The following is a 24,004-nucleotide window of genomic DNA, read 5'->3' as shown; positions in this document are numbered from 1 at the left end:
GCTATGGGCTTTAAATGTGCGTGGAATTTGCATAAATATATGGTGTGGGGCTGTGTGCGGTCTTTTTTTGTATTGTTTTAAAATTTATCTGCTCTTATTTTCTGTGTTGCTTTTCTCTGTTTTTAAGCTGTTTTGTTGTACATCACCTTGAAATGTGTGTGTAAGACAGCATCACCATAATTTTTACCTCTTTGGTGGTACCTGTGTTGTATGGGGAAGTGATAGCCTTTGCTTACTGTTCAGTACAATTTACAACTCCTTCGCTTCCAAGGGGTGTACAGGACATTTCAAATTAGAGAGTCTGGCGTTTTGATGAAGGCCACATTGTGTGGACACTGCAAAAAAAATGTACATATATGAGTAGCACTAGGGCCACAATAAGCTGCTGTGTGGAAGTGCCGTTTGAAAACAACAGGACCTAAATATGCTTAACATTGACAGGTCCATGTCCAGCAATTGTTTTGCTCCATTGCTAAGAATAATTAGAATTAATCCAAAATGCCAAGGCTGGTTTCCTTTTCGGGGGGCTGCATGGAATATTCTTGATGCCCACACAGGCAAAGAAAACAATATCAAATCAGAAGCAGCATTTTGCCTGGCATCCATTTAGCAGACAAAAAGCCAAATCATTTTTGCAGATTGATTTAAATCCCAAATGGAATAACAGCAAGCTAAATATACCAGCAGTGTGAAAAAGGAGAGACCATAAGCAATGAGATAGCATGAGAGACGATGAATCAGGCCAAGAATAAACTGCTTTATTATTTATTTATTTAATGACAAAGCAAGCTACAAACAGCTCTTGTTTTTTCAGCTGCAACCCCCTGACACTTGACTAGGCAGAAATAAGTCATTTCATCTCTGGGTTTCCAAAGGAGTGCATAACAAGGCCAGCCCTTCCATTGGGCACCGTGAAGCAATCAGCTCAGGTGACAGATCCTGGGGAGTAAACAGTAGGAATGGGAAAATTTGTCCATTTCAGCTTCTCTCTTTTTTTCAGTCTTAAGTTCAGTTTTACACATTTCTATGATAGATTGCAGGTTTTGTTTTTAAGTCATTGCGAAAATTCATCAGGATTTTTGTGCATATTTCTCTTCCTATATTCATTTTTGTTTGCAGGTTTGCCTACCGTACACATTTTTAAAAAGCAATTTCCTCAAATATGCATTATGTATGCTATTTTCACTAATATATGCATTTGTAGGCACGCTTTACCCTAGTACATGCATTTGTGTAAACATTATCTTGCAAAATTCGAAGAAGTGCAAATTTCAAAGAATGGTTGCATTTTAATTCATGCATTGTTTTGGAAAGCGAAAATTTAGCTAGTCCGCTGCCACAACTGTGAAGATAGACCCTGCCCAATCACTAGCTTCGAAGTAAGATTGAATGTCTGTCTGCCAGCATTTGACTTCAAATGAGGGGCCACCATCTTATCCTTCACCTCAGGAAGCAAAATGCTGTGGGCCAAACCCTGGGAGAAAGTCGGATGCCAGCTGTCCCTAACAGCACCTCATTTATACAAATTCAGAATGACAGAAACCTTGCCTCAGTCTGAGGCTCCCTCTGCACCATACATATAGAAAGCTATCATACAACTGTAACACTCACTCTGGGATTTGTAGTTCTGTGAGGCATCTGCCAACAACTCTTGCCACCCTTAACAAACCACAGTTCCCATGATTCTTTGGGGGAAGCCATAACTGTTTAAAGTGGTATCAGACATAGCGCTTTGAATGTATAGTGCTGATGTGGCCTAATTTAAACATTGATACATATTTTTTTTATGACCACTAATGTATGTCTTGGGTGCCTTTGTTTAAATGGAGTGCCTTTTACTGGGTGACTGTATTCCAAAACTATGCCGATGTACTCGTGTTCCCTTCTTGGGATGGTGCCTTTCTTCTGCCAGTGGAACGAGCAGAGAACGCAATCTGAAAGAGATGTTTAAAATAAGAAATTTATTTTGAGTAATCACCCATTACCCCCTCCCATTCTCGTTCCTAAGTATTCTCATTCCTAAGGGAATCCCTTCGGAGTTCTAGTAAACAGAAACAACCTTCAGACGCTGCCTGTGTAAACTGTCCTGTGATGGATGGAAACTGAAGAGCTTTACAGGCAGCATTTGCTAAAGCGACAGGAATGTTGAAGCAATGGCGGTCGAGAGATTACTGTGCTGAAGCGCCTTTACAGACACAAAGCCCATCGCACTCTAAAAACAGCAGTGACGGGATATGCATAGAACAGCTGTGTGGCACTGAGAACTTCCTTCATCGAGGAAAGAGATTGAACATAAAATCTGAACTCTTCCCAATCGACGGATGGTCTGCAATGTGCTCTGCAATGTTTGTGTGCTTCCAGAGGCCAGTTCCTGGCCTGTTGGGGTCTTGATTTCCAGCTTACCAGGGCCTGCAGCCAGTGGCTTAATGACCTGATATGCCACCCAACCACATTATGGCTCAGGCCCTCCTGGGTAAAATGCCCTCTGCCTCCCTCACCCATTGGTGGGTCCTACTGGAGGTGACAGGCAGCAGTGCTACAAACAGTGCTGGGCTGCTTCCATTCTTATTTTCCACAATGCCCCAGACAAATTAAAATGGTGCCTAGTTCAATCAGCCTAGTGTTACTCAGAGATCTGGGAAGTGGGGGGGATCTGAAAGGGGCCCCAAGGCAGGCAACAAAAGTAGTGGGTCATGCCAGTGTGCTGCGGCCCTGGCAGCTGCCCAAGAATGCTGGCTGCAGACGCCAGCCCTAGTGCTTCCCACTTAAGTGGTAGGAAATTCCAGGACAGTTTTTTTAATAGGGTCACCTTCCATGGGATGAGAGAGAACACCAGAAATCTGTAGCGTTTTGCAACATCTGCAGGTCGACAAATGTGCATCAAGAGCATGAGGCAGCAGCATAGAGGCAGACCATGATGGTTTAAAAAATGTTTGCTTAAAAACATTTTTAAAATGTTTGTTTGTATTTTTTTCTTTATTCTTAAATTTCTATCCTCCTCTTAGAATCATAGAATCATAGAGTTGGAAGAGACCACAAGGGCCATCCAGTCCAACTCCCTCCCAAGCAGGAAACACTATCAAAGCATTCCTGACAGATGGCTGTCAAGCCTCTGCTTAAAGACCTCCAAAGAAGGAGACTCCACCACACTCCTTGGTAGCAAATTCTACTGCCGAACAGCTCTCACTGCCAGGAAGTTTAGGTGGAATCTTCTTTCTTGTAGTTTGAATCCATTGCTCCGTGTCCGCTTCTCTGGAGCAGCAGAAAACAACCTTTCCCCCTCCTCTATATGACATCCTTTTATATACAGTATTTGAACATGGCTATCATATCACCCCTTAACCTTCTCTTCTCCAGGCTAAACATATCCAGCTCCCTAAGCCGTTCCTCATAAGGCATCGTTTCCAGGCCTTTGACCATTTTGGTTGCCCTCTTCTTCCCAAAGGAGTCCTGGGCAGCAAACAACAAGAGATAGAATAATAAAAACATAAGAGCTCCACTTAAAAGGCTTATGAAAAGAGGAAGGCTTTTGGTAGGCACCAAAATGACAACAGAGATAAAGAGACACCACCATGCCCCCCCCACAGCTCATTGAAGAACACGAATGGAAGCACCTGTAAATTTCTGTTCTCTTGGTTTCTCATTTTTCTAATAATAAATTCAGTTCTCCAGATTTCTGCAACAATTTGCACAGTTCACCAGCATTTTAGCACACATTTCTCCTCCATCGCTAATGAAGATAGCATTCTTAGTGGCTGTGGAATGCTGACCAACTGGTGGAAGCGGTCAGCAGAGGGATGATAAACATGAACAGTTCATTGCTGGTCCCATTTGTTCATGAATATTAAGTGGGACCTTCATATTAAGAAGCAGAATTCCTCTGAATACCAGATGTTGGAGGAGTGAGAGAAACTGGGAGCAGCTGTTGCTGTCAGAGCCCTGCTTGTGGCCTTCCTGGAGACATTTGTGAAGGTCAGGATGCTGGCCTACAGGATGGCTGTTCGGTGTGCTCCAGCTTTGCTCTTCTTACGATTAAGGCCACTCCATTATTTGCAGTCCGGCTTTCTTGTTCTTTGCTTTTGAGCTCATATGTGACAAATGTCCTTTTCAGCACCCCTTTAATGAAAGCTGAATGACGGCGGTGGGATTTTTCAGAATACTTTTTCCAATATTCTGACCACAACAATAACCCTTTCATAAGAAGGAGGTGTAAGCTCACAATCCCTTTTCTTAAGTGGTTGTCTCTCCCGTTGAGTTCAGTAGGCACATTTTCCCCTCCAGAAATTATGCAACAATAACTTAATTAAGTTATTAAGCGTTGAGTCATTTGGAAATTTCAAGTCAAACAATACTCTTTTTAATTCCCACGGTATTATTCCCATTGTGGTCCTCCAATCTTAGGACCTAAGTCAAACTGTTTTATTGATGGATAATATAAATGTATACATTTGATCTAGATGCCTCTGAGTCTGCTTCCATGCTTTTAGTCTGAATCCTGAGGAAAGTAAGAAAAGATGTCAGAGACTTTGGTGGCATCAGGTGCATAGAATAACCATAAAACAGGACTGGCCCTACTGACCTCACAGAGCTACAATTTCCAGCACCCTTAACAAAATACAGTTTCTAGGGTTCTCCATGACAGTTAAAGTGGTATAAAAGCACTTTAAATGTATGGTATGGATGTGACCTAAGATTCCAATCCAGCCACTTCTGTATGTGGAATGGGGATGGGCACCATTTTGTCTTTCGCCACAGCTAAATGTATTGGCCCAGCACATTAAAAATGTATAAGCATCATTATTATGAATTTTAACTAAGAGAACCTTAGGCCGTCCTCTGCCACAGCTAGTTTTGACGAGCTGGCTCATGGCAAAGTCTGCAGTTCCTTATCTGCAGAATTCTAGAAGGTGCTAGTACACATTCACTATTGTAGTCAGCAGCTACTTAATTACAACAAACAGGGAACAGAAACATATGCCTAGCGGTGGGAAATGGAGGACAGAACTGTTCTTATTTAGGTGCCCTTGGATCATTTGTAGAGTTCACGGAAACTGTACAGCCCACCATATAGCAACTATAGCCTAAATTTCAGAAATCAGAGGGGAAACATACTTGAATGTTCCTCACATTCAGAATTCTTCTGTAGCGATGTGGGGTAACTTTGGTTCCATTCACATTTAAAGGCGGACTTGTTGAATCCACAATTTCTGAAACAATATATAAACTGAAACACAGCCATCCTTCAAAATTCAGACTTCCCCAAATTTTGAAGTGTAGTTCTCCAGCCAAGAAATGTGTACTAAAATGCATATACTAGGGTAAAGTGTGAATAAAGATGCATATCTTAGTGAAAATAATACACAAAAAAATCATTATATTAGGGAAAATGCCTTTTGTACAAATGTGTGAATTAGGAAAAAACGCATGCAAAAATGATGTATATCAGGCAAAAAAACTGGTGAATTTTCACAAGGGCTTCTTTAAAAAAACCCACAAACAATGTGGAAATGTGGAGAACTCAGTTGGGTTGCATTATGCTGATAGAAGTTGTAGTCCAACATCAGGAAGCACCACTTTGGCTACCACTGATATAAAACCACCTCTCTAACACACAAGGTTTCTGTGTGTGTAAAGATGGGTGAATCTGCCATCCATTTTGATTACTCCCAGTTTCTGATTTTTTCAGTCTTGACAGATTGACCTACCAATGGAAATGTGTGTTAGGGAGAAGGCCAATAACAATGGTAGCCAACACAGTGTTCTTCTTGTGTTGTTGGACTACAACTCCCATCAGCCTCAGCCGGCATTGTCAATGGTTAAAGATGATGGGAGCTTTATTTGACTCCAGCAGCATCTGAAAGGCATTGTGCTTGCTACCCCAGCCTATATTCTGGTCTTTTCCTATGGAGGACCTGAGATATCAATGAAATATATGAGTCTCATATGCATTCTAAAATGCTACTGCCCTGCAAAGGCTGTACCACATTATTTTTCTGGAAGTAGCCCTCATTTCCTAAATTAGCTACCTATTACCTAGAAAGCATCCCCTGTTTACGTTGTTTCCTACTACTTTTATAGACATAAATGAATGCCAGAAATACAGAACAGCCTGAAATCTACTGGAGTAACACTGAATTCAAGTGGGTTCTCTGATAGGCTCTCTGATGTGTAGCTGACGTACATTTCTTTCCTTCTTTTTTCCTTACATCAAGCAAAACACTGGCTAACGTACCATTTGAAATGTGAATTAGACATAGGCAACTATGCAGATTGCAGAGTCCCACTCTCTAATTTTCACGGTGAGGTGGTGGAGGAAGAAGGACACTTCCTCATCGAAACAAGCAAAGCAAGAACCCTCAGCAAACATATTGTAATTCAGTACCATGGTTCAGATTTACAAATCCGCTCACGGAGGCAGTTAAACAAATGCCCTGAAACTACTCTAGCCCCAGTTTGTTATTAAAAGCTAAAAACTTTTGATGTTTAAAAATATACTGTGAAGTTTATCTGTCAAACTAATGATAGAACAGAGCAGCTTGAGAGCAAGAGAGAAACCTTCTTTTAGCCTGCTTATCTTCTGCCTGACATTTCGCCACCAAACATCAGTAAGCCAGAACCGACCGAACCGCCATCTACAGCAATGGAACAATCTGTCACATGGTTTCTATATTTTCCTCTCTTGTTTACTGCCCAGATCTCATCTAACAGCCAGTTAAAAAGCAAGGTGCTAATCCCAGAGAACAAGGCACTCAACTTCTCACATCCACACGTACTGTTCTGCATGGGAAGGGAAGGGGGGAAGAAAGGCTCAGGGAGCGCCATTGTGTACTATGTATTTGCTGGTAGGGTCCCAATTCCATTCTGTCTGCAGTTGATTCCTCCCCTGCCTGCCCCCCATTCCACCCAGGCAAAAGGTAATCTCTTAAGTTCCTGCTTCTTATGCAAACACAGTATCATTTGTATTTAAGCAAAGTCCTTAAAGAGCTGGGGAGATGAGAGGGAGGGAGAGAAAGTGTTGCATAAAAAGTGCATGCCTTTCAAGCTTTCAAGTTCCTGGACTGGATGGCAGGGATTGCCAGTGCGACAGCACCCCATTCCCAGGGAACCAAAGGATGGCCAGTGTCCCATTACCTCAGGCTCATGGTAAAGGTTGGAGACAACCAGCCTGGTAGGGCATGGAGTTCCTCTCTCTGGCAATCTGATATCAGATGGCTGATCCGCTGCCTGGTAGGAATGCATACACTGCTTGCCTCTACTTATGTTCTACTACAGCTTTATTTGTAAATAAAAACAGAGGTCACCAACCTTTTTGGGCCAGTGGACACATTAGGAGTTTTCAGGAAGGGCTGTGGGCACCAGTCACAAAATGGCTGCCGTGGAGTATGCGGACAATTAAAAATGCCTGCTATAGTACATGACATAACACAAAATGGCTTCCACATCTTCAAACAGAGCAGACCAAGAGACAAGGAAAACAAAATGGTGTGTCTTTGCCTGTCCCCAAGGGGAAAAGGCCCCTACATGAGCTACCACCACACTCACAAAGGAAAGCTCTTTGCACATCTTTGGTCTGCACTGAAGGGACGATGGGTGTCCATGTACAGTTTATTTTTGAAGGAACAATTACTGAGGCTTTTTGTGGACCCCACTGGAGGCATTGGTGGGTGCACTGACACCTGTGGGCTCCAGGTTGGCAAAATCCTACCCTTGGAACTTCCATCTACTTGGGAGGAGCTCCTGACCTTACCATTTTTTGGTTGGTTGTATTTGATTGTGAATGGCCTTGGGCTAGTTTTAATAAAGGATTATAGAATATAAATTGCAATAAACAATTAAATATGTGATTTTATTGCCTCTATGGCCACAGCTCAGTGATAGATAGGAATAGACAAATCTGTTTTGGTTTTGAGTTTTTCTCAGTTTCTCATTTTCCTAATCTTAAGTTTCTGTGTTGAATAATAATAATAATAATAATAATAATAATAATAATAATAATAATAATAATAATATTTTAAAAGTCCCAATCAGAATTCATCAACATTTTAGTGCACCTTTGTCCCAATATACACATGCTTACATACAATTTTGCCTGATGTTTGCATGGTATGTTATTTGCACTAATACATGTGCATGCCTTAGTTCCTCTAACATATGCATTTGTATATGTATTTTTTGTCTGGAGAACTACCGGTACATCTGGAAATTTTGATACATAGCTGTGTTTCAGTTCAGATAGTTTCAGAAAGTTCAGATTAGGTTAGGTTCACATTAAAATCCTAACAAAGCCAAATTTCTCCCCATCCCTAGTGGTAGAGTACCTGATTAGATGCTGAAAGCCCCAGGTTCCTTTCCTGGCTTTTCCAGGTTGTGATGGGAAAGACTCCTGCCAGAAACCCTGGAGATATGCCGCCTGCCATTGCTTGCCCTTCATTCACATGTCACCATATGCCAACGTTAATGGTTAACAATAGCCTGCCAGCATAAAACATCTCTGCTCAGAGACCTGCACTGGGAGCCCATTAGCATCTTGAGACCAGCTAATGTGTGGGATTGCATTACCCCATTGTCACAGGTGCCACATAATAATATTTTAGGGTGGCAGCACCTATGGAACTCCCTGCCTATTGACATCAGGCAGACCCCTTCACTGTCATCTCTTCCGCTCTTGATTAAAACGTTCTAATTTAGGCAAGCCCATCCAGACATGCAGAAATTATATGTGTCTTATTTCTTTTTACCTGGTGTTGATTTTAAGCGTCTTTTGATATTATGTATACACACACACACACACACACACACACACATATATATATATATATATATATATATATATATATATATATATATATAGGCTATATATCAGTTTTCACCTCTTTTATGAGTCAATCAATTTAATGTTTTATTTTATATTTTGGTAAACTGCTTAGCAGTTTTCTTGCAATCAAGTGGCATATCAATGTCGTTAAATAAAATTAAAATAAAGGAGGGAATTTTGATGTGGCCATGATAGACTTAAGCTGTCAAACTATCCGAAATGTGCTCCATGTTGCAGCTGTGGGTTAAAAGTGGGTCTGAAAATGCTGAAGATAGTGGTTTCAACTGGTAGGTGTTCTCAAAGGGGGAATGGGGCATTTAAGAAAAGAAAAGAAAAGAAAACCCATCTTGAAGAGAACAGCTACATGCAGCAGTTAATTAAAGCACCAGTATACCAGCACTGGAAACAGCCAATACTTCACTATCAGTCTTCTTTTATCTTTACAGCTGTCTGTATTGACGTTATAAAAGCCTAGTTAGTTACAGGGGTGGGGGTGCCAGAGAGAGAATGGAAGCCATATAATGGCAATGTTCTAAGCCCATGTTGGAAATTGACTCATGAGTCACAAAAAAATACTTATTAAGTAACAGATGGCAACTGCAACTGCCAATGGGGGAAAATATTTGTCATTTTAACGGAAAACAATGAAGTCTATGTGGTTATTAGGAACTGAATTCATTAAAAAAAAATTTTTTTTACCAGGAGTGTGCCTTATGCAATATACTCTCTAGGCAGGGAACAGAATATTTTAAACATTTATTTGTTTATTATTTCTTCTAAGTGCTGCATACCAGCAAGATTTCTCTGTAGCTATTCAGAATACAATCACAGGACCTGCCCTACCATTAGGCAAAGTGAGTTGAGGCGGCAGATTCTGGAGAAACAGGGGGCGATAGCTTCTCCCTGCCCTCGGTTATTCCTCCTGAGCCTGTACCCTCTGGATGAGAGCTGGCAGAACCTGAGACCTTTTGCATGGAGAGCGCATGCTCAACACATGAGCTACAGCCATTCCCCCCAAAGTCCCCATGGTGATCTGCCACAAGCTCCTCCATGCAGTGGCGTATAAGAAGCTACTGGTACCTTATATACTGAGTTAGACCAATGGTCAGGTTAGCTCAGTATTGTCCACACTGAGTGGCAGCACTGAGTGGCAACAGCTCTCTAGGGTTTCAAGTTGGGGTCTCTCTCAAGCCCTACCTAGAGATGTCATGGACTGAACTTGGGATCTTCTGCATGCAAAGCAGATGCTCCGCTACTGAGCTACAACCTTCTCCCAGGATTAAGCAAAGATCTTTTTTAATGAGCAGCATCTCGTTGAAAACATCTCGTTGAAAACTGAATCAAAACCACAAGAAGCACTGAAGGTGATTCACAGAAGAACAACATTTGCCGTACACACAACAAAAGCCACTCATTTAGGTTGTTAACTAATGGGAGGCAAAGAAGAAGTGACATAAGTACGGTAGTTGCAATGTCTGTTGTTGAAACAAAGGTTTTAATCATTATAGCCTGTGAGCAAACACACACACACACACACACACACACGCCCCTCTAAGTGGGTCAATGGAATACAATAGTGATTTAATGACTGTTCTTTCACTGGGGAGGAAGGAGTGAGAGTTCTGACTGTGTGTACCTGTGCTATCATCGGAGAGCCCTGCATGTGTCAACGCGTGTAGGCTGGTGTTTTTTAAGAGTGTTCAAGTGTTCCTGGGTGGGTGTATGTGGGAGAAAGATCCCACCCCCACAATATACACTTCATAAGCTTGTAATCAATAACTTGCTACTGAGTTACCTGCTTGCTTTTTCATTTTTACTTGGAAAGGGATTTTACTGTATATCAATATTGTTGTATTTCTATCTGCCAGGGCTATGGTTTTGGCCCTGAGGCTTTGGGGTCATTTTCAGGGGCCCCAGGAGACATCATATTGGCTTCCCCTAAGGGCACAGATGTGCTAGACCAGCAGTGTCACATGCCTACCTGTCACACATGGAACTTGCACGTGCAGCACCAACAGTGATATAAATAAGTTGTGTTTGGGAACAGGAGAGTGCTCTGGCCTCATTGTTGCAGACTGGCTGGACAGAGCAGCACACGGAGCCTGGAGATGTGCTTTGAACATGCCTTTGAAGACATTTTTGTTGAAGAAGGCTTTCCCTGAATAACTGACAACGACAATGACAATATAATAATGGCATAACTCACAGAAGCCAACTCCAGGGAGCCATGGGTGTTTTGGCACCCACAATAATATAATTGTGGGGACTGGGCATCCACAAAGTCCATGAAAAAAGCCAACGGGTGGCAGCAGCACTGCCTCCAAGAAAGAAGAAGTTCAGCTCCACCCTCCACAGCCAGCAGGGGAGGCACCCTGGCCGGGGTAGGGGCTTGGATGTGGAGGCGTAGTCTCTCTGCCTCAAGTCCAAACCCCTCCCACAGAAAAGGGTGCCTCACTGGCTGCGGAGATGAGGAAGAGGAGCCGCTGCCGGCCGTTGTAACACAGACATGCGACGTCACACGTACACGCCTGCATGAGGTGCGTGTGACATCCCACGCACTACATACAGGTGTGTGCATGTGATGTTGCATGTCTGCGTTGTGGCGGCAGGCACCCACCATCCTGAGAATGAGATGGCACCCCTGGCATAACATTATTTTATTTAATTCACTGTGTTTGTACTCCTTTCAGTTTTATCTTACCTTATTGCACCCCACTTCTGTAACTTTTTTTTTCCCCCACAAAGGAGATTGTGAATCTGCATACAAGAAGAGGTCTTCAATTTTCTGCCCCAGAAAAGGAAAAAGAAAGCAATGGAGGAGGAAGAAACTTGGTTGTCTTTATCCTATTTCCCAAATGAAATTTCCCTATATAAATTACCCTGAATTCTTATTTTTAATTATAAGTGTGGTGCCAACCACTGTACAATACTGTGTGTAATCAGCCTGTTTTTTTAAATATTTTACTTAATTATTACTGAAGTGTTGTGAAGCTATAGCTTGCCTTTGACTCTAGCTCCCCTCTTTTTGCTGTATTCAGTAACATTAATCTACCCTGTCATATATTTGTACTGTCTTTGTTTTGCTGCCTGAATTTGAGAAAATGTCTTAGCTGAGTCATTATGACAAATTTCCATAATTTGTCAGCCCATTCTTGAATAGATGGCATTGTAGACAGTATCCACTTTCTTGCAAAAAAAAAAAAAAAAAGTTCTGGCAGCAGCAACTTAGTATGACAAGCTGACTAGATATAAACAAGCTTTCCTGAATCTGACATGCTATAAAGTGCCATATACAGTGATAGCCGTATACTGTATAAACAACAACACAGGGTGGCATTCAGATAAGTAGAAATGAATGGACATAACTTAATCATGTTCATTAATTTCAGTAATTCTACTCTGAGAAATACTATCCAGAGCAGGGCAACAAAAATGGTGAGGAACCTAGAGGAGATGGTCCCGACAGGAAATGTTGAAGGTTGGCAGATTTCTTTGCCTGGAGAGGAGACGATGAAGAGATGACATGATAGCAATCTTCCAGTATTTGAAGGGCTGTCTCGTAATTGATGAAACAAATTTGTTTTCTGCCACTCCAGAAGGTAGGAGCTGAAGAAAGGGGATTTCAACTACCCCTTTTGATTTAGCAAGAACTTTGAGGGTCAAACAGATTGTCTTGGAAGGTGGTGAGTCGTCGTCCTTCATTAGAGATTCCTAAGCGGAGGGAGAATGGCCACCTATCAGGGCTGGTGTGGAAGCAGCAGGTCTCCTGCACTGGCAGAGGATTAGACTGGATGGTTTTGGGGGTTCCTTCCAATCCTATGATTCTATAATCAGTTGTAAAGTACTTTGACCACCTGAAAGGTGCAACCTAAACACTTGTATTGTTTGATTTCCATAGGAATATTTAGCTGGTGACAGCCTCTGTTACTGACAAATATTTTCAGCTCAAAAGAGTTTTCCAAGAGGCCTATCCATAAAAACCGAGTGTGATTTACAATGAGATGTATTCATGAGTGCAGCCATTAACTGTGTCCTTGAGGAGGTCCTGCAGTCACACTTGCCCTGCTGCGTTACTGCAACTGACGCATCATAATATATTGCACCATGAGAACAGCTGAGCTTTAAATAGTGGCTTTGCAGCATATGCTGCCTTATACTTATTTTTAAAAAGCATTTTCAACTTATCGCTTTGGAGGCGGTGGGAGCAGCTGGAACTGGCTGTGTCTCCGAGAAGAACATAATCATGGCCTCCCCATTTGGCTCCCGAAAGTTTAACGGGAACGTAAAAGAGAGAGGGTTATAGCATCTGAAACTTTATTTTCTAATCCTACCAATAGCTGAAATGAAAGAACAGGTTGAAATTGTGCGTAACAAATAAGAGTGACTGTCCAAAAAATGTGCAGTCCATTGAGAGTCTCTGCTACGTGGATGAGTTGGGCTAACTTGTTCCTTTTGCCTGAATTCATCTGAACCTCAACAATGGCCATTAGGCTACCTGTGTAGGGCTAAATTCAGAAGGCCTCTGTACCATTCTTGTATTTTACAGAGACGTTCTATACATGCCAAGTCAGAAGTAAGCCCCATAACTGGACTAGAATTGTAAATGGAGGCTGCATACACACTGACCTGTTTGGATAACAAAAAGGTAGTTTCCCCTCCACCTGGAATTATTCGTGTTCACCCTCAACATGCTGCTTTCAATCTAGATTGATTCTAGTTCTTGCTGCTTGCAGGGGTGGGTGTGGTTACTTGGAAAACCTTTAGAAACCCTCACTTAGTTTGGGTTAGGTTAGGTTAGGTTAGAGAAAAGGCAAGTAAAAAAAAATATTCTGCATGATATGGAGAAAATGGATAGAGAAAAGCATTTCTCCTTCTCTCATAATGCTAGAGCTCATGGACACCCATTGAAGCCGAGTGTTGGAAGATTCAGGGCAGGGGAAAGAAAGGACTTCTTCATGCAGCACATGGTGAAAATATGGAACTCGTTCCCACTGGAGGATTAGACAAATTCATGGAGGAGAGGGCTATCAACTGGCTACTGGCCATGATGGCTGTGCTCTGCCTCCAGTCAGAGGCTTCTGAATACCACTTGCTGGAAACCACAGAAGGAGAGGGTGCTCTTGGGCTTGAATCCCGCTTACAGCTTTCCCACAGGCATCTGGCTGGCCTCTGTTGACCAGATGCTGGACTAGATGGACCATTGGTCTGATCCAGCAGGATCTTATGTTGATATGTAATCCACGCTTCTCCCACCCTGTACATGCCCCAGGTGAATGAAGAAGGAAGTGGTGGTTGTGATCTTGGTATGTGATCTTGGATGCCCCCTACATCACCAGGATCACTTAGGTCCGTTTGCAAATGGACACGTTGCAGGATAACACAGACTCAATCTGCAATGAGTTTTCATTTTCAGAATGAAACTACTTTCTCAAGATGCGCTTTTCATGGCCAAAAAATATATATGCAATAGATCTTCTTTGTGAACTACATGGGGAAAAACCAGTACTACTCTATTTCTACTCAGCCCTGGTTTAAAGAGGAAAGCATCCTTAGGAAGCTGCAGTTTTGAACTGAAGAGTGGGAGAGAGAAATGAGAGTGCAACCCATGCCTTGCCAACTTGCTGTTAACTTTCAGACTCTTCCCTTGCTACCTCAGAGTTCCAAAGCTTGAGTATTGAATATCAGGCCCAACATCACCATGGAGCATCTGAGGCTCAGGCACCACAGCAGGTTCCACTACTGTGCTGGTGCCTGCCCACTCAAACTTGGAGTCAGCCCTGTTTGCAATCATAGATATATATCCATAGCCCTATTATAGGAGGAAGGCAGCTTGGGAAACCAATGGAGTATGAAGACAATCAGCAGGGAAAGAGTGCAATGTATATACATGCACACGCACATAGAGAGAGAGAGAGAGAGATCCTCTGTTCAAAATAGCAACTTATCAAGGTGTGCTTCATTTAAAATCAACAATAATCCCTCTGTGGCTTACATGTATTTGCATACAACTGTGAGATTTAGGGGGCAAGCTACTGTATAAAAATTTGGACTCGCTTGGTCTGCCATTCTCTGTTTGGTTATTAATAAAAAATAAAAATCTGCAAACTTCAAACGCTATGATATGCTTTTTGGACACTTTTAAAATACCACTAGCTCTCCCAATGCCTTTACTATAAGAAAAAAGAAACGTGATAACAGATTATAATCAGAAATACTTTATTATAAAATCTGCATGTAAACAATTTAACAAATTAAACAGTTAATGAAAGTGCAAATTAAAACTTCAAAAAACTATATTTATTCTGCATTTTTTTCCTTTCACTCATCCAAATGCACTTTGAATGGCCTTATACCAGCCCATGTTTAGTTTTTAAAAGATCATTGCTTTTTAATATATTTACCAAAGAGAAGAGTGTACGAGCCTGCGTACATGTATTCAAGTTTTGCTCTGCAAAGGAGACAAGTTGATGGTGATACATTTTGCATTTTGTGTGTGTGTACCATTGTCCATTCTTATCTTTGCATCCCTGATGTCCACAGGACAGCTGGCAAATATACACAGTGAGAATGCAGGCATACAAAGCCGCTGAATGAAAATTAGTTCAGTAGCTTGCACACACTGAAGCTTATAAACCGTTTTACCCATGAAGACACAGTAATCTTACTTCCAAGTCTTGCTTCGGAACTGTAAGGCATCAAGGAGCATATTTTTCCTCCCAACTGTGCAGCTTTGTGTTTTCAAAGTCCTTTCCCCCACACACACTTTCAACAGTCAAAGGCATGTTCACAACCCACGCTAAACACACACAGCATCTGGTCCTGCTGAAAGCCATTTTTTTAAAGGACTGACAAGTCGTGGCAGGATTTGGATTTGGCCTTGAATGCCATCTTCTTGTTATTCTTGGCTACAATTCTCCCAAGGAATCGCTTGGCCTTCTTGCTGATGCTCTCCCGCCTTTTGGTGTTAGCCATCCGCCTGGCATTGTCTTCTTTGCTGTCTTTGCGTAGCCGGATTTGCCGGATGATCCCCTCAAACAGGTCCTTGACATTGTGATGCAAAGCAGCTGAAGTCTCGATGAATTTGCAGTCAAACACAACAGCGCAGGCACGTCCCTCTGGAGGGCAGAAGGAGGACACCGAATTATTTAAAACTATGATGTGCCAGCAAAGCGCATGCTCTCTTCCCAAATATTGGTGGAAAGAGATTATACAAGGGTTGAAAATCATAGGGTAGGAGATTATAATTATTGAATTTATTACCCACCAGTAGCAGGTTATGGCAAATTAAAATTCAATATTAAAAACAGTTAAAACAAATTACAGTCACTCACAGGAATAAGATACTAGAAACACTTATCTCAAGTGTCAAATATTGGTTCAAGTGTGGAAGCATACATGCATCGGAAACTGCCTTATACTGAATCAGACAATTTAGCCATCTAGCCAGAGCCGTCTTAAGGGGATCTGCCGCCCTGGCGCGGCTATCCCTCCGGCGCCCCCGCCATGCCGCCTCTCCGCCACCTCCCTCCCGCGCTTGCCGCCCCTTGGGAGGGGGGTGGGCGAGCGGGGGATGAGGGGCGTGGCGCTGGAGCGGCGCGGGGCTCTGCGCGCCCTTCCAGCGCTTCCGGGACGGGAGGCGAGGGCGGCCGGCTCGCGCTCCCGCGCGCATCCGGATGGCACGGCGCAGCCGGGCGGCGCGGCTGGGCAGCTTGTGCTCCATCGGGTGGGCGGCCGGCTGCGCGCGGAGCGCGAGCTGCCCGGCTGCGTCGCGCCACCCGGCTGCGCGCGGGAGCGCGAGCCGGCCGCCCTCGCTTCCCGTCCCGGAAGCGCTGGAAGGGCGCGCAGAGCTGTGCTCCTGTGCTCTGCTGGGCAGCCAGAAGGCGTGGCGTGGCCGGCCAGCTCCCTTGCCGGGAGTCAGAGGGCGCTGCCGGCAGGCGCTTCCAGCGGGGCTGGAGGACGGAGGCGCCCTCCAGGCCATTGCGCCCTGGCGCGCCGCGCCACCAGCCCCAATGGATGAGACGGCTCTGCATCTAGCTCAATATTGGTAAACATGTCTTGTAGTGTTTCAGAAATCTGCTTGGTTAGATACATGGGTATGGTATGTAGCTTAGTGATAGAGCATTTGCTTTGCATGTAGAAGGTCCCAAAAGGTTCAGCCCTTGGCATCTCCATATAGGGCTGGGAATGTCCCCCATCTGAAATCTTGAGAGCCTCTGCCACTCAGTGTAGACTGTACTGTGCTAGATGGACCAATGGACTGAGTCAGTATAAGGCATTTTCCTATGTTCAAACTTGTAGCCAACCTCTATAGGGTCAGGCTGCCAGGATTACAGTGCCTAGGTTTAGACAACTTATTTCAGTGACAAATGGCTGGTTCACACACAAACACAAGCATCATTTGACTTCTTTACACTGGATTGGCACCAGAGTATGTGAACCGGCTCCATTTCCTATATATATATATTGCTATATTTGCTATATATTACCGTACAGTGGTGCCCCGCTAGGCGAAAATAATTCGTTCTGCGAGTATTTTCGTCTAGCGGGTTTTTCGTCTAGCGAAGCAGCAATGCAAACCATGGGGCAGCCTTCCGCTAGACGAATGCCTTCGTCTAGCAAGTTTTTCGTCTAGCGAGGCATTCATCTAGCGGGGCACCACTGTACTATGTTTTCAGGGATCCTGCTTGGGATTAGATCTACAGTGGTCCATTGGCACATGGAAGTCATCATTTGTATCTTGCAATCAAGCAGTAAACATGCATATGTGAAACCAGCCCCCACAAATGCAGTGTTGGGGTTTTTCACGTCTCCTGCATTCTGCCCCTCCACCTTTCTGCAGCAGTGCAGGTTGAATTCTTGGTGAGCTTATTGATTTAGGAAACTCTTCCCAAGAATCACTGTTAGAACCCCACCAACACCAACAGCAAAGTGCCCAACACTTGAGTTTATATTAGGAGAAGGTAACTTACCATCTACGGAAACTTCCCGTGATCGGACCAGGTCACTTTTGTTTCCTACAAGAATTATCGGAATGTCCTCCGTTTGTCTCGCTCTTCGTAGCTGAATTCTCAGCTCAGAGGCCTTCTCAAAGCTAACTTTGTCCGTCACTGAGTAGACGATAATGTAAGCGTCCCCCATTTTCATACAGTGGTTCTGGAGCCATTGACTATCATCCTACAGTTAAAAATAGCAATAGAGAGGTTTGTACTGAACAAAGTAAACATTACGTTAGACATTTTTTACTTGGTAACTATTTTAGGAACTTGAGTTGGGGGGAAATCACCCTACTGTGGGTCGAATATTTAAAGTAAGCCACTAAACCTCATGGCCAGGGAAATGGATGTTGTACAATCAAAACACTTTTAAAAAATTAAACTTCTTCCAGCAAATCCCCACAAAAGGGCAGTCCTATACCTGCCTGGTGTATATAAGCCTGGGCCAAACCAAGGTGGCTATATGCCAGGGGTAGACAACCTAAGGCCCGGGGTCCGGATGCGGCCCAATCGCCTTCTCAATCCGGCCCACAGACAGTCCAGGAATCAGCATGCTTTTACATGAGTAGAATATGTGCTTTTATTTAAAATGCATCTCTGAGTTATTTGTGGGGCATAGGAATTTGTTCATATATTTTTTTTCAAAATATAGTCCGGCCCACCACATGGTCTGAGGGACGGTGGACCATTCCACGGCTGAAAAAGGTTGCCAACCCCTGAGATATGCTATCATGTTAAAGCTCTAAGTAAGAATGGTTACTTGGATTCAAAGAACAAGCCAGCAGAATATGGGGGAAGAGTTTTTGGCCCTCCATATGTTGCTGAACTACAACTCCCATCAGCCCCTGCAAGCATAGCCAATGGTGATGGTGTTGTAGTTCAGCAATAGGCAGCAGCTCAAAGATTCCCCAGAGTCCAGACCTGCGCTGGAGGCAAGATATGGAAGGGACCAGGAAGGGGTAAGAAGGCACAACAATGCAAGCGTTTATAGTAATGTAGTATGGCTGGGTACACACTGTGCATTCAAAACATATTGCCTCCCCAAATAATTCTTGGCACTCTAGTTTGCTTTGAGTTGCTGGGAATTGTAACTCTGAGGGATAAACTACAGTGCCCATAATTTGTTGAGAGAAAGTGTGTTTTGAATGTGCTTTAAGGATACAGTGTACACACAGACTTAAGTTTGCTACATCCAGATCTTTGTGCTTTACAGCTTTATGAACTGGTTATCTGTTTAAAGATATTACTAATTTACACAGAATGCTGCTTAACTTGTTGCAAGCAAGCACTAGAACACATGAAAATAATTTGGGCCACAAAATGGGATACAAATCTATGCAGTGCTTTTTTTTCTTTAAAAATGTTTAGGGTACTCTCATTTTCCTACTCATATTGAAATACTGCCCCTCAATGAGGCCAAACTTAGATTCACAAAATGTTTAGGGGTATGCGTCCCCCTAGGGAAAAAAGCACTCTATCTATGTAACATTTAAAGTAAATAATGCCTTACCTGCTCCCAAATGTCAAACACCACCAGAGAAGCTTCCTCACCATCAACTATGATAGATCTGTCATATGTGTTGCCTATAAAGGAAATTAAAAAGACATTAGGATAACATAATCCCCACCCCCCAAGATTCATAGAATTGCAGAGTTGGAAGGGACCACAAAATGTTTATTGTAAGATGTTTGTTGCATTAAGAGCACCAGAGAGTCAGATCCAAAATCCAGTTAAGACAACTCCACGGGACTGTAACTCTTAACATGCTTTTCAGTACACATGCTTAATATTACATCTAGTGCAACATTAAGCATGTTTACTGCAAAGTAAGACTACCAGGAGAGTGGCCATAGGGTGGTAGGATTTGGGAATCTAGCTCCATTTGAAAATCCTGGGACTCCAGTCAAAGCAGATGTGTTTTAAGACTGAGGTGCCAAATCAGTTGAAATATAAAACAGCAGCTTAACAGTGTGCAGTTAAGCTTAAGCACCTGAACAAACTAGATGGTGATACAACTCCTTATCTGGTGCATAAACAAAGCAGCCTCTGCCATCCTTGTGCTGCTTCCAATTATTATCCCTTCTAAATTTATTGTTGTACAAACAGTTCCAGCACAGCACCTGATAGGAAAAGGACTTGGAATGAATGCAATGCAAGCCATGCTTTAACATTTATTTTGCCTTATTCAGGTTTGAATGAGAAGAAGTGGTGGAGGTGGGGGTTCAACTATTCAAGCAACAACAACCAAAGTATGGAAGATAAAACACACACAAGGCATATTTTTCAAATAACAAAATGCAGCAGGCAAAATTTGAGCTTCCTTTGATCCTCTTTTTTCAGTCAAACAACAGACACATCTGCCATATCCACAGGTGTGATTTTTTTATTTAAAAAATCTGACTATATACTTATGGTATTAATTAAAAAAAACAACCTCTGGAATTTAGTTGTTGCAGAACAAAAATAACACTCAAGGGACAGGAAGAGCCAGATCATTTCTCTTCAGTATAGTGGGATTTTATTTCATATTTTCAGGTTTACAAGCATCTCTGCCCATGACATTCAGAGAAATATGGTAGTCATTATTTTAGACTGGGTGTTGTTAGTTAATATGCTTAGGCCTTGTATGTTTTGTCTTCAGTTGGATACAGTATTTTTATTTGTTTGGTCACTTATCTCTGTGGTTCCATAATAATTTGAAAACTAATAAAAAATAAATTTCTAAAAGGCAACAATTTCAATACAAAACTTTCTAAGCAATTCCAAGTTACTTTCCAAGTAATTATACATTAATCCGACCCCCTGAATATTATCCAACAAGTTCCCCCTCCCCACCAAAGAATCATTTTAACTTATTCTACGGCATGAAAACCCTGGACAGCTGCTGTCAGTCACTGTGGACAATATAAAGCCAGTAGGTGGACCTATGGTCAGGCTCAGTATAAAGCAGCTTCCTGTGTTCCTTGATTTGTGGACAGGCAGTGGTGGACGGATCCAGCCAGCCCTACATTATTCAGGCATACAGCCCTCTGCAGATCTATTTCCCCAGCAGATCACCAAGGGCATGACCTGTTACCTTTTGAATTTATTTGTTATTAATACATTTCTATCCTGCCTTTCCGCCAAGGAGCTGGAGGTGGCACACAGGGTTCGCCTCTCATTTTTTATTTTGTCATCACAACAACCCTGTGAGGTAGGTGAGGCTGGCCCAAGATGACCCGGGGAGCTCCGTGGCTGAGTGGGGATTTGAACCCTGCTCTCCTGGGTCCTAGTCCAACACACTCTAACCATTGCGCAATGCTGTCCCCCGTCTGCGCCCCACCCCCGGAATCTGCCCCTTTCCGCCTCACTCACCAGCCTCCTCGGCATCCGGGCAGTCCTCCACGCCTCCGAAGATCCTGGCCAGGCTGGTCTTGCCCACGCCGTGCTCGCCCAGCAGGATGACTTTGTAGAGGTTGCTGTCCGAGTCGCTGCCGGAGGAGATGACGGAGTCGGACGAGTCGGACGCCCAGCCCTGGCGGTGCGCCTCGTCGTCCGCGGCGCTGTAGGAGGTGCAGCGCATCAGCTGCGACAGCTCGCCTCGAGGGGACGGCGGTAGCGATGCCTGCAGCTCCCGCTCGTCCACGGGCATGCTGCGTCGGTGCAAGTGCTGTTGCAGGTGGTGCGCCGCGAAAGGCGTGCTGCCCCGGCGCTTGTCCAGGTACCTCAGCTTGTCGCCGCGGTTCAGGGTCATGGGGGCGCCTAGGGAGAGGGCGGAGGGGGGGGAGAGACGTTTCAGGGCGCTTACACGGCACTTTCACTAATCCGGAATAAGCGCGCGCGCGCACGCCCACACCCCTTCCTGACTACGGTGCGCCTCCCTTCCACACTGGGTGAGAGACACGCTTTTAACAGGAAAGAGGCAGGGGCGGACATCACAGCAACACTCTCTCTAGCTCCGAACTCAATCCGGAGTAAGCGAGACACTCCAAATCCACACTGACAGTCGCTAACAATGCGTTGAGAGAGAGTGAAAGAAGCAACTTCTCCCTCTCCCTCCCAAAGGATATCAACGGCTACTACTAGTCACGACGGCTATGTTCCGCCTCCCCATCGGTGGCCCGAGGCGATGCCTCTGAATGCTGGAAAGGGGCGAAAGAACGGCTGCGCTCCTGCCCTCCTTGCGGGCTTCCCAGAGGCATCTGGCTGGCCACTTTGAGATCAGGATGCTGGACAAGATGGGCCACGTTAGCCTGATCCAGCAAGCGCTCCTTATCCACAGGAGAACGAATGCCCCTTCCTGCTCCTGATCAAGCAATTCCTCGCGGAGTTCCATCCCTAATCCGGAGCAGAGTTACCGATCCAGGCATGACAGAGATGCAGAGCAAAGAAACGAGGAGAAAGAAGCTCTTCCACGACTCTCTCAACTGCATGGTGTGCTCGTCTCTCGAACGCACAACTTGGGTGGGTGTCTGCCATGTCCAGCTTGGGACAGAGGCAGCAACGCGGATTCCGCCCCCACTAAGTCCTCGCTCGACCCCTTCCGAAAGATCCTGGTGAGCCTGATCGCGGGATGCCCCCTCCCCACGATCCTCTGCCCAACTGCAGCGGGACTCTGCCGTCGAACAACCGCCTCCCGATTCCCCCCCCCCCCCCAACGCCAAAAGCTACTCCGCCTTAACAGCCACGCATCAAAGGCAGTCGACTTACCTTGGAAGTGATGTGCCTAAGGGAACTGGGTCCGGAAAAGCGCCTTTCTCTCGTGCTCCCTGTCCCCACTTTCCGCTGCGTCCCCTCAGTCCTTTCCAGCACTGAGCTACACTCCGCTTCTGTTCCCTTTCGGGGCTTCTTGGCGCCCATTTATGCAGCTCCCGAGAGCTCGGCCCCGCCCCGCCTGGTGACGTCTCCACGAGCTAGAACCCAACCACGTTCTGAATTAGAATTCCAGCGTGGCGTCTCCTTCCCGCTCCGCCCCCCACGGCCCGAGGGGGCGCGCAGAGGTGCCAGACGGGAGCTGGGTGAGTCACCGCCTTTTTTACCCCTAGCGGAATTGGGGATCTTCCCTGCTATTTTTAAAAAAATGGATCGAAAGAAGCATATGCCCAACCATAAGCCGGAAGCAAGCAGCAACAAATTGTTGTTGCTGTTGTTGAATATACAAGCTTTCTGAGTTATACAGGTTGCTTGGCAGACAGAGGAGGACCCTTGCAACACTGTAATTCTTTGTTGCTATATTTAACTGCACAGAGCCCATTGGCAAGAGATATAAATGACACTATTTTTTAGTTTTTTAAATTGGAAAACAAGTATAAAATCTAAAGATGCAACAAAGTGTGTCGAATTCCATGACAAACAGCTTCTAAACAACATGTTAGGAATTCTACCACTTAACCATTCATACCAGATAATATTTCCGATATTCCCTTAAATTCATTATAATTACAATAACTGAGAATGTGGTAGCTTTAAAAAGCTGATGAAATCATAAGTCTTAATCACCATTTCATATTTATAAGGTGACTAGAAGTCTTTAGTCAGCATAGTAGACAGATCACAAGATGCAAACCAGGTTAAGAATATATAACTCATCAGCCGGTAGAGGAGACTGCTTCATCCTGGTGCCCAGCAACTGCTTAGGACTCCAACTCCCATCAGTCCTAGCAAGCATTGGGGTTGATGGTAGTTGTAGTCCATAGCAGCTGGGGGGCACTCAATTTGGGGGAGGCTGCAGGAGAGGAAGGAAGGCTGGCCTTTGATTTGTACCTGTCCTGCTGCTGCAGATTGACCCCAGAATGAGAGAATACAAGTTGCCTCGCACACACACAGAGTCGTGTTTCTCAGCTGCCAGTGTAATCCCCTGCATGTTTACTCAGAAGTAAGTCCCACTGTGACCAAGCAAGGGGAGTCTGTGCTTCGGATGGCAGCCTGAGCCTTTACAGCTCAATTTTTCTCCCCCGCTCATAATACTCAAACTCAGCTGAATTTTGGAAGATTCAGGACAGACAATAAGGTACTTCTTCACATACAGTGCACAGTTAAACTATGGAATTTGCTCCCACAAGATGTAGTGACGGAAACCAACTTGGATGACTTTAAAAGAGGAACAGAGGAGCAAAGGATGGTATTTTATACTGAGCCAGAGCATTGGTCCATCTATCTCAATATTGTCTACCCTGTTGGCAGTGGCTCTCCAGAATTACAAACAGGATTCTCTCC

The 24,004-nt window shown here is 44.2% G+C and overlaps 1 protein-coding gene across 1 annotated transcript; it reads right to left on the bottom strand.

Annotated features, from left to right (window-relative positions):
• Nucleotides 1-15,014: 15,014 nt before the first annotated feature.
• Nucleotides 15,015-22,626, bottom strand: RRAD (RRAD, Ras related glycolysis inhibitor and calcium channel regulator). The gene is made up of 5 exons (XM_033157137.1): nucleotides 22,499-22,626; nucleotides 21,164-21,550; nucleotides 19,319-19,392; nucleotides 17,785-17,989; nucleotides 15,015-15,930 (listed from the first exon to the last, which is right to left on the bottom strand). The coding sequence occupies exons 2-5, from the start codon at nucleotides 21,540-21,542 to the stop codon at nucleotides 15,653-15,655; spliced, it is 936 nt and encodes a 311-aa protein (XP_033013028.1). The 5' UTR covers nucleotides 21,543-21,550; nucleotides 22,499-22,626; the 3' UTR covers nucleotides 15,015-15,652.
• Between the last annotated feature and the right edge of the window lie 1,378 nt (nucleotides 22,627-24,004).

Source organism: Lacerta agilis, chromosome 8, assembly GCF_009819535.1.
Source record: "Lacerta agilis isolate rLacAgi1 chromosome 8, rLacAgi1.pri, whole genome shotgun sequence".
NCBI classification, from domain to species: Eukaryota; Metazoa; Chordata; class Lepidosauria; order Squamata; family Lacertidae; genus Lacerta; species Lacerta agilis.
Note: the sequence above shows the minus strand (reverse complement) of the source record. Positions and strands in the feature narration are given on the sequence as shown.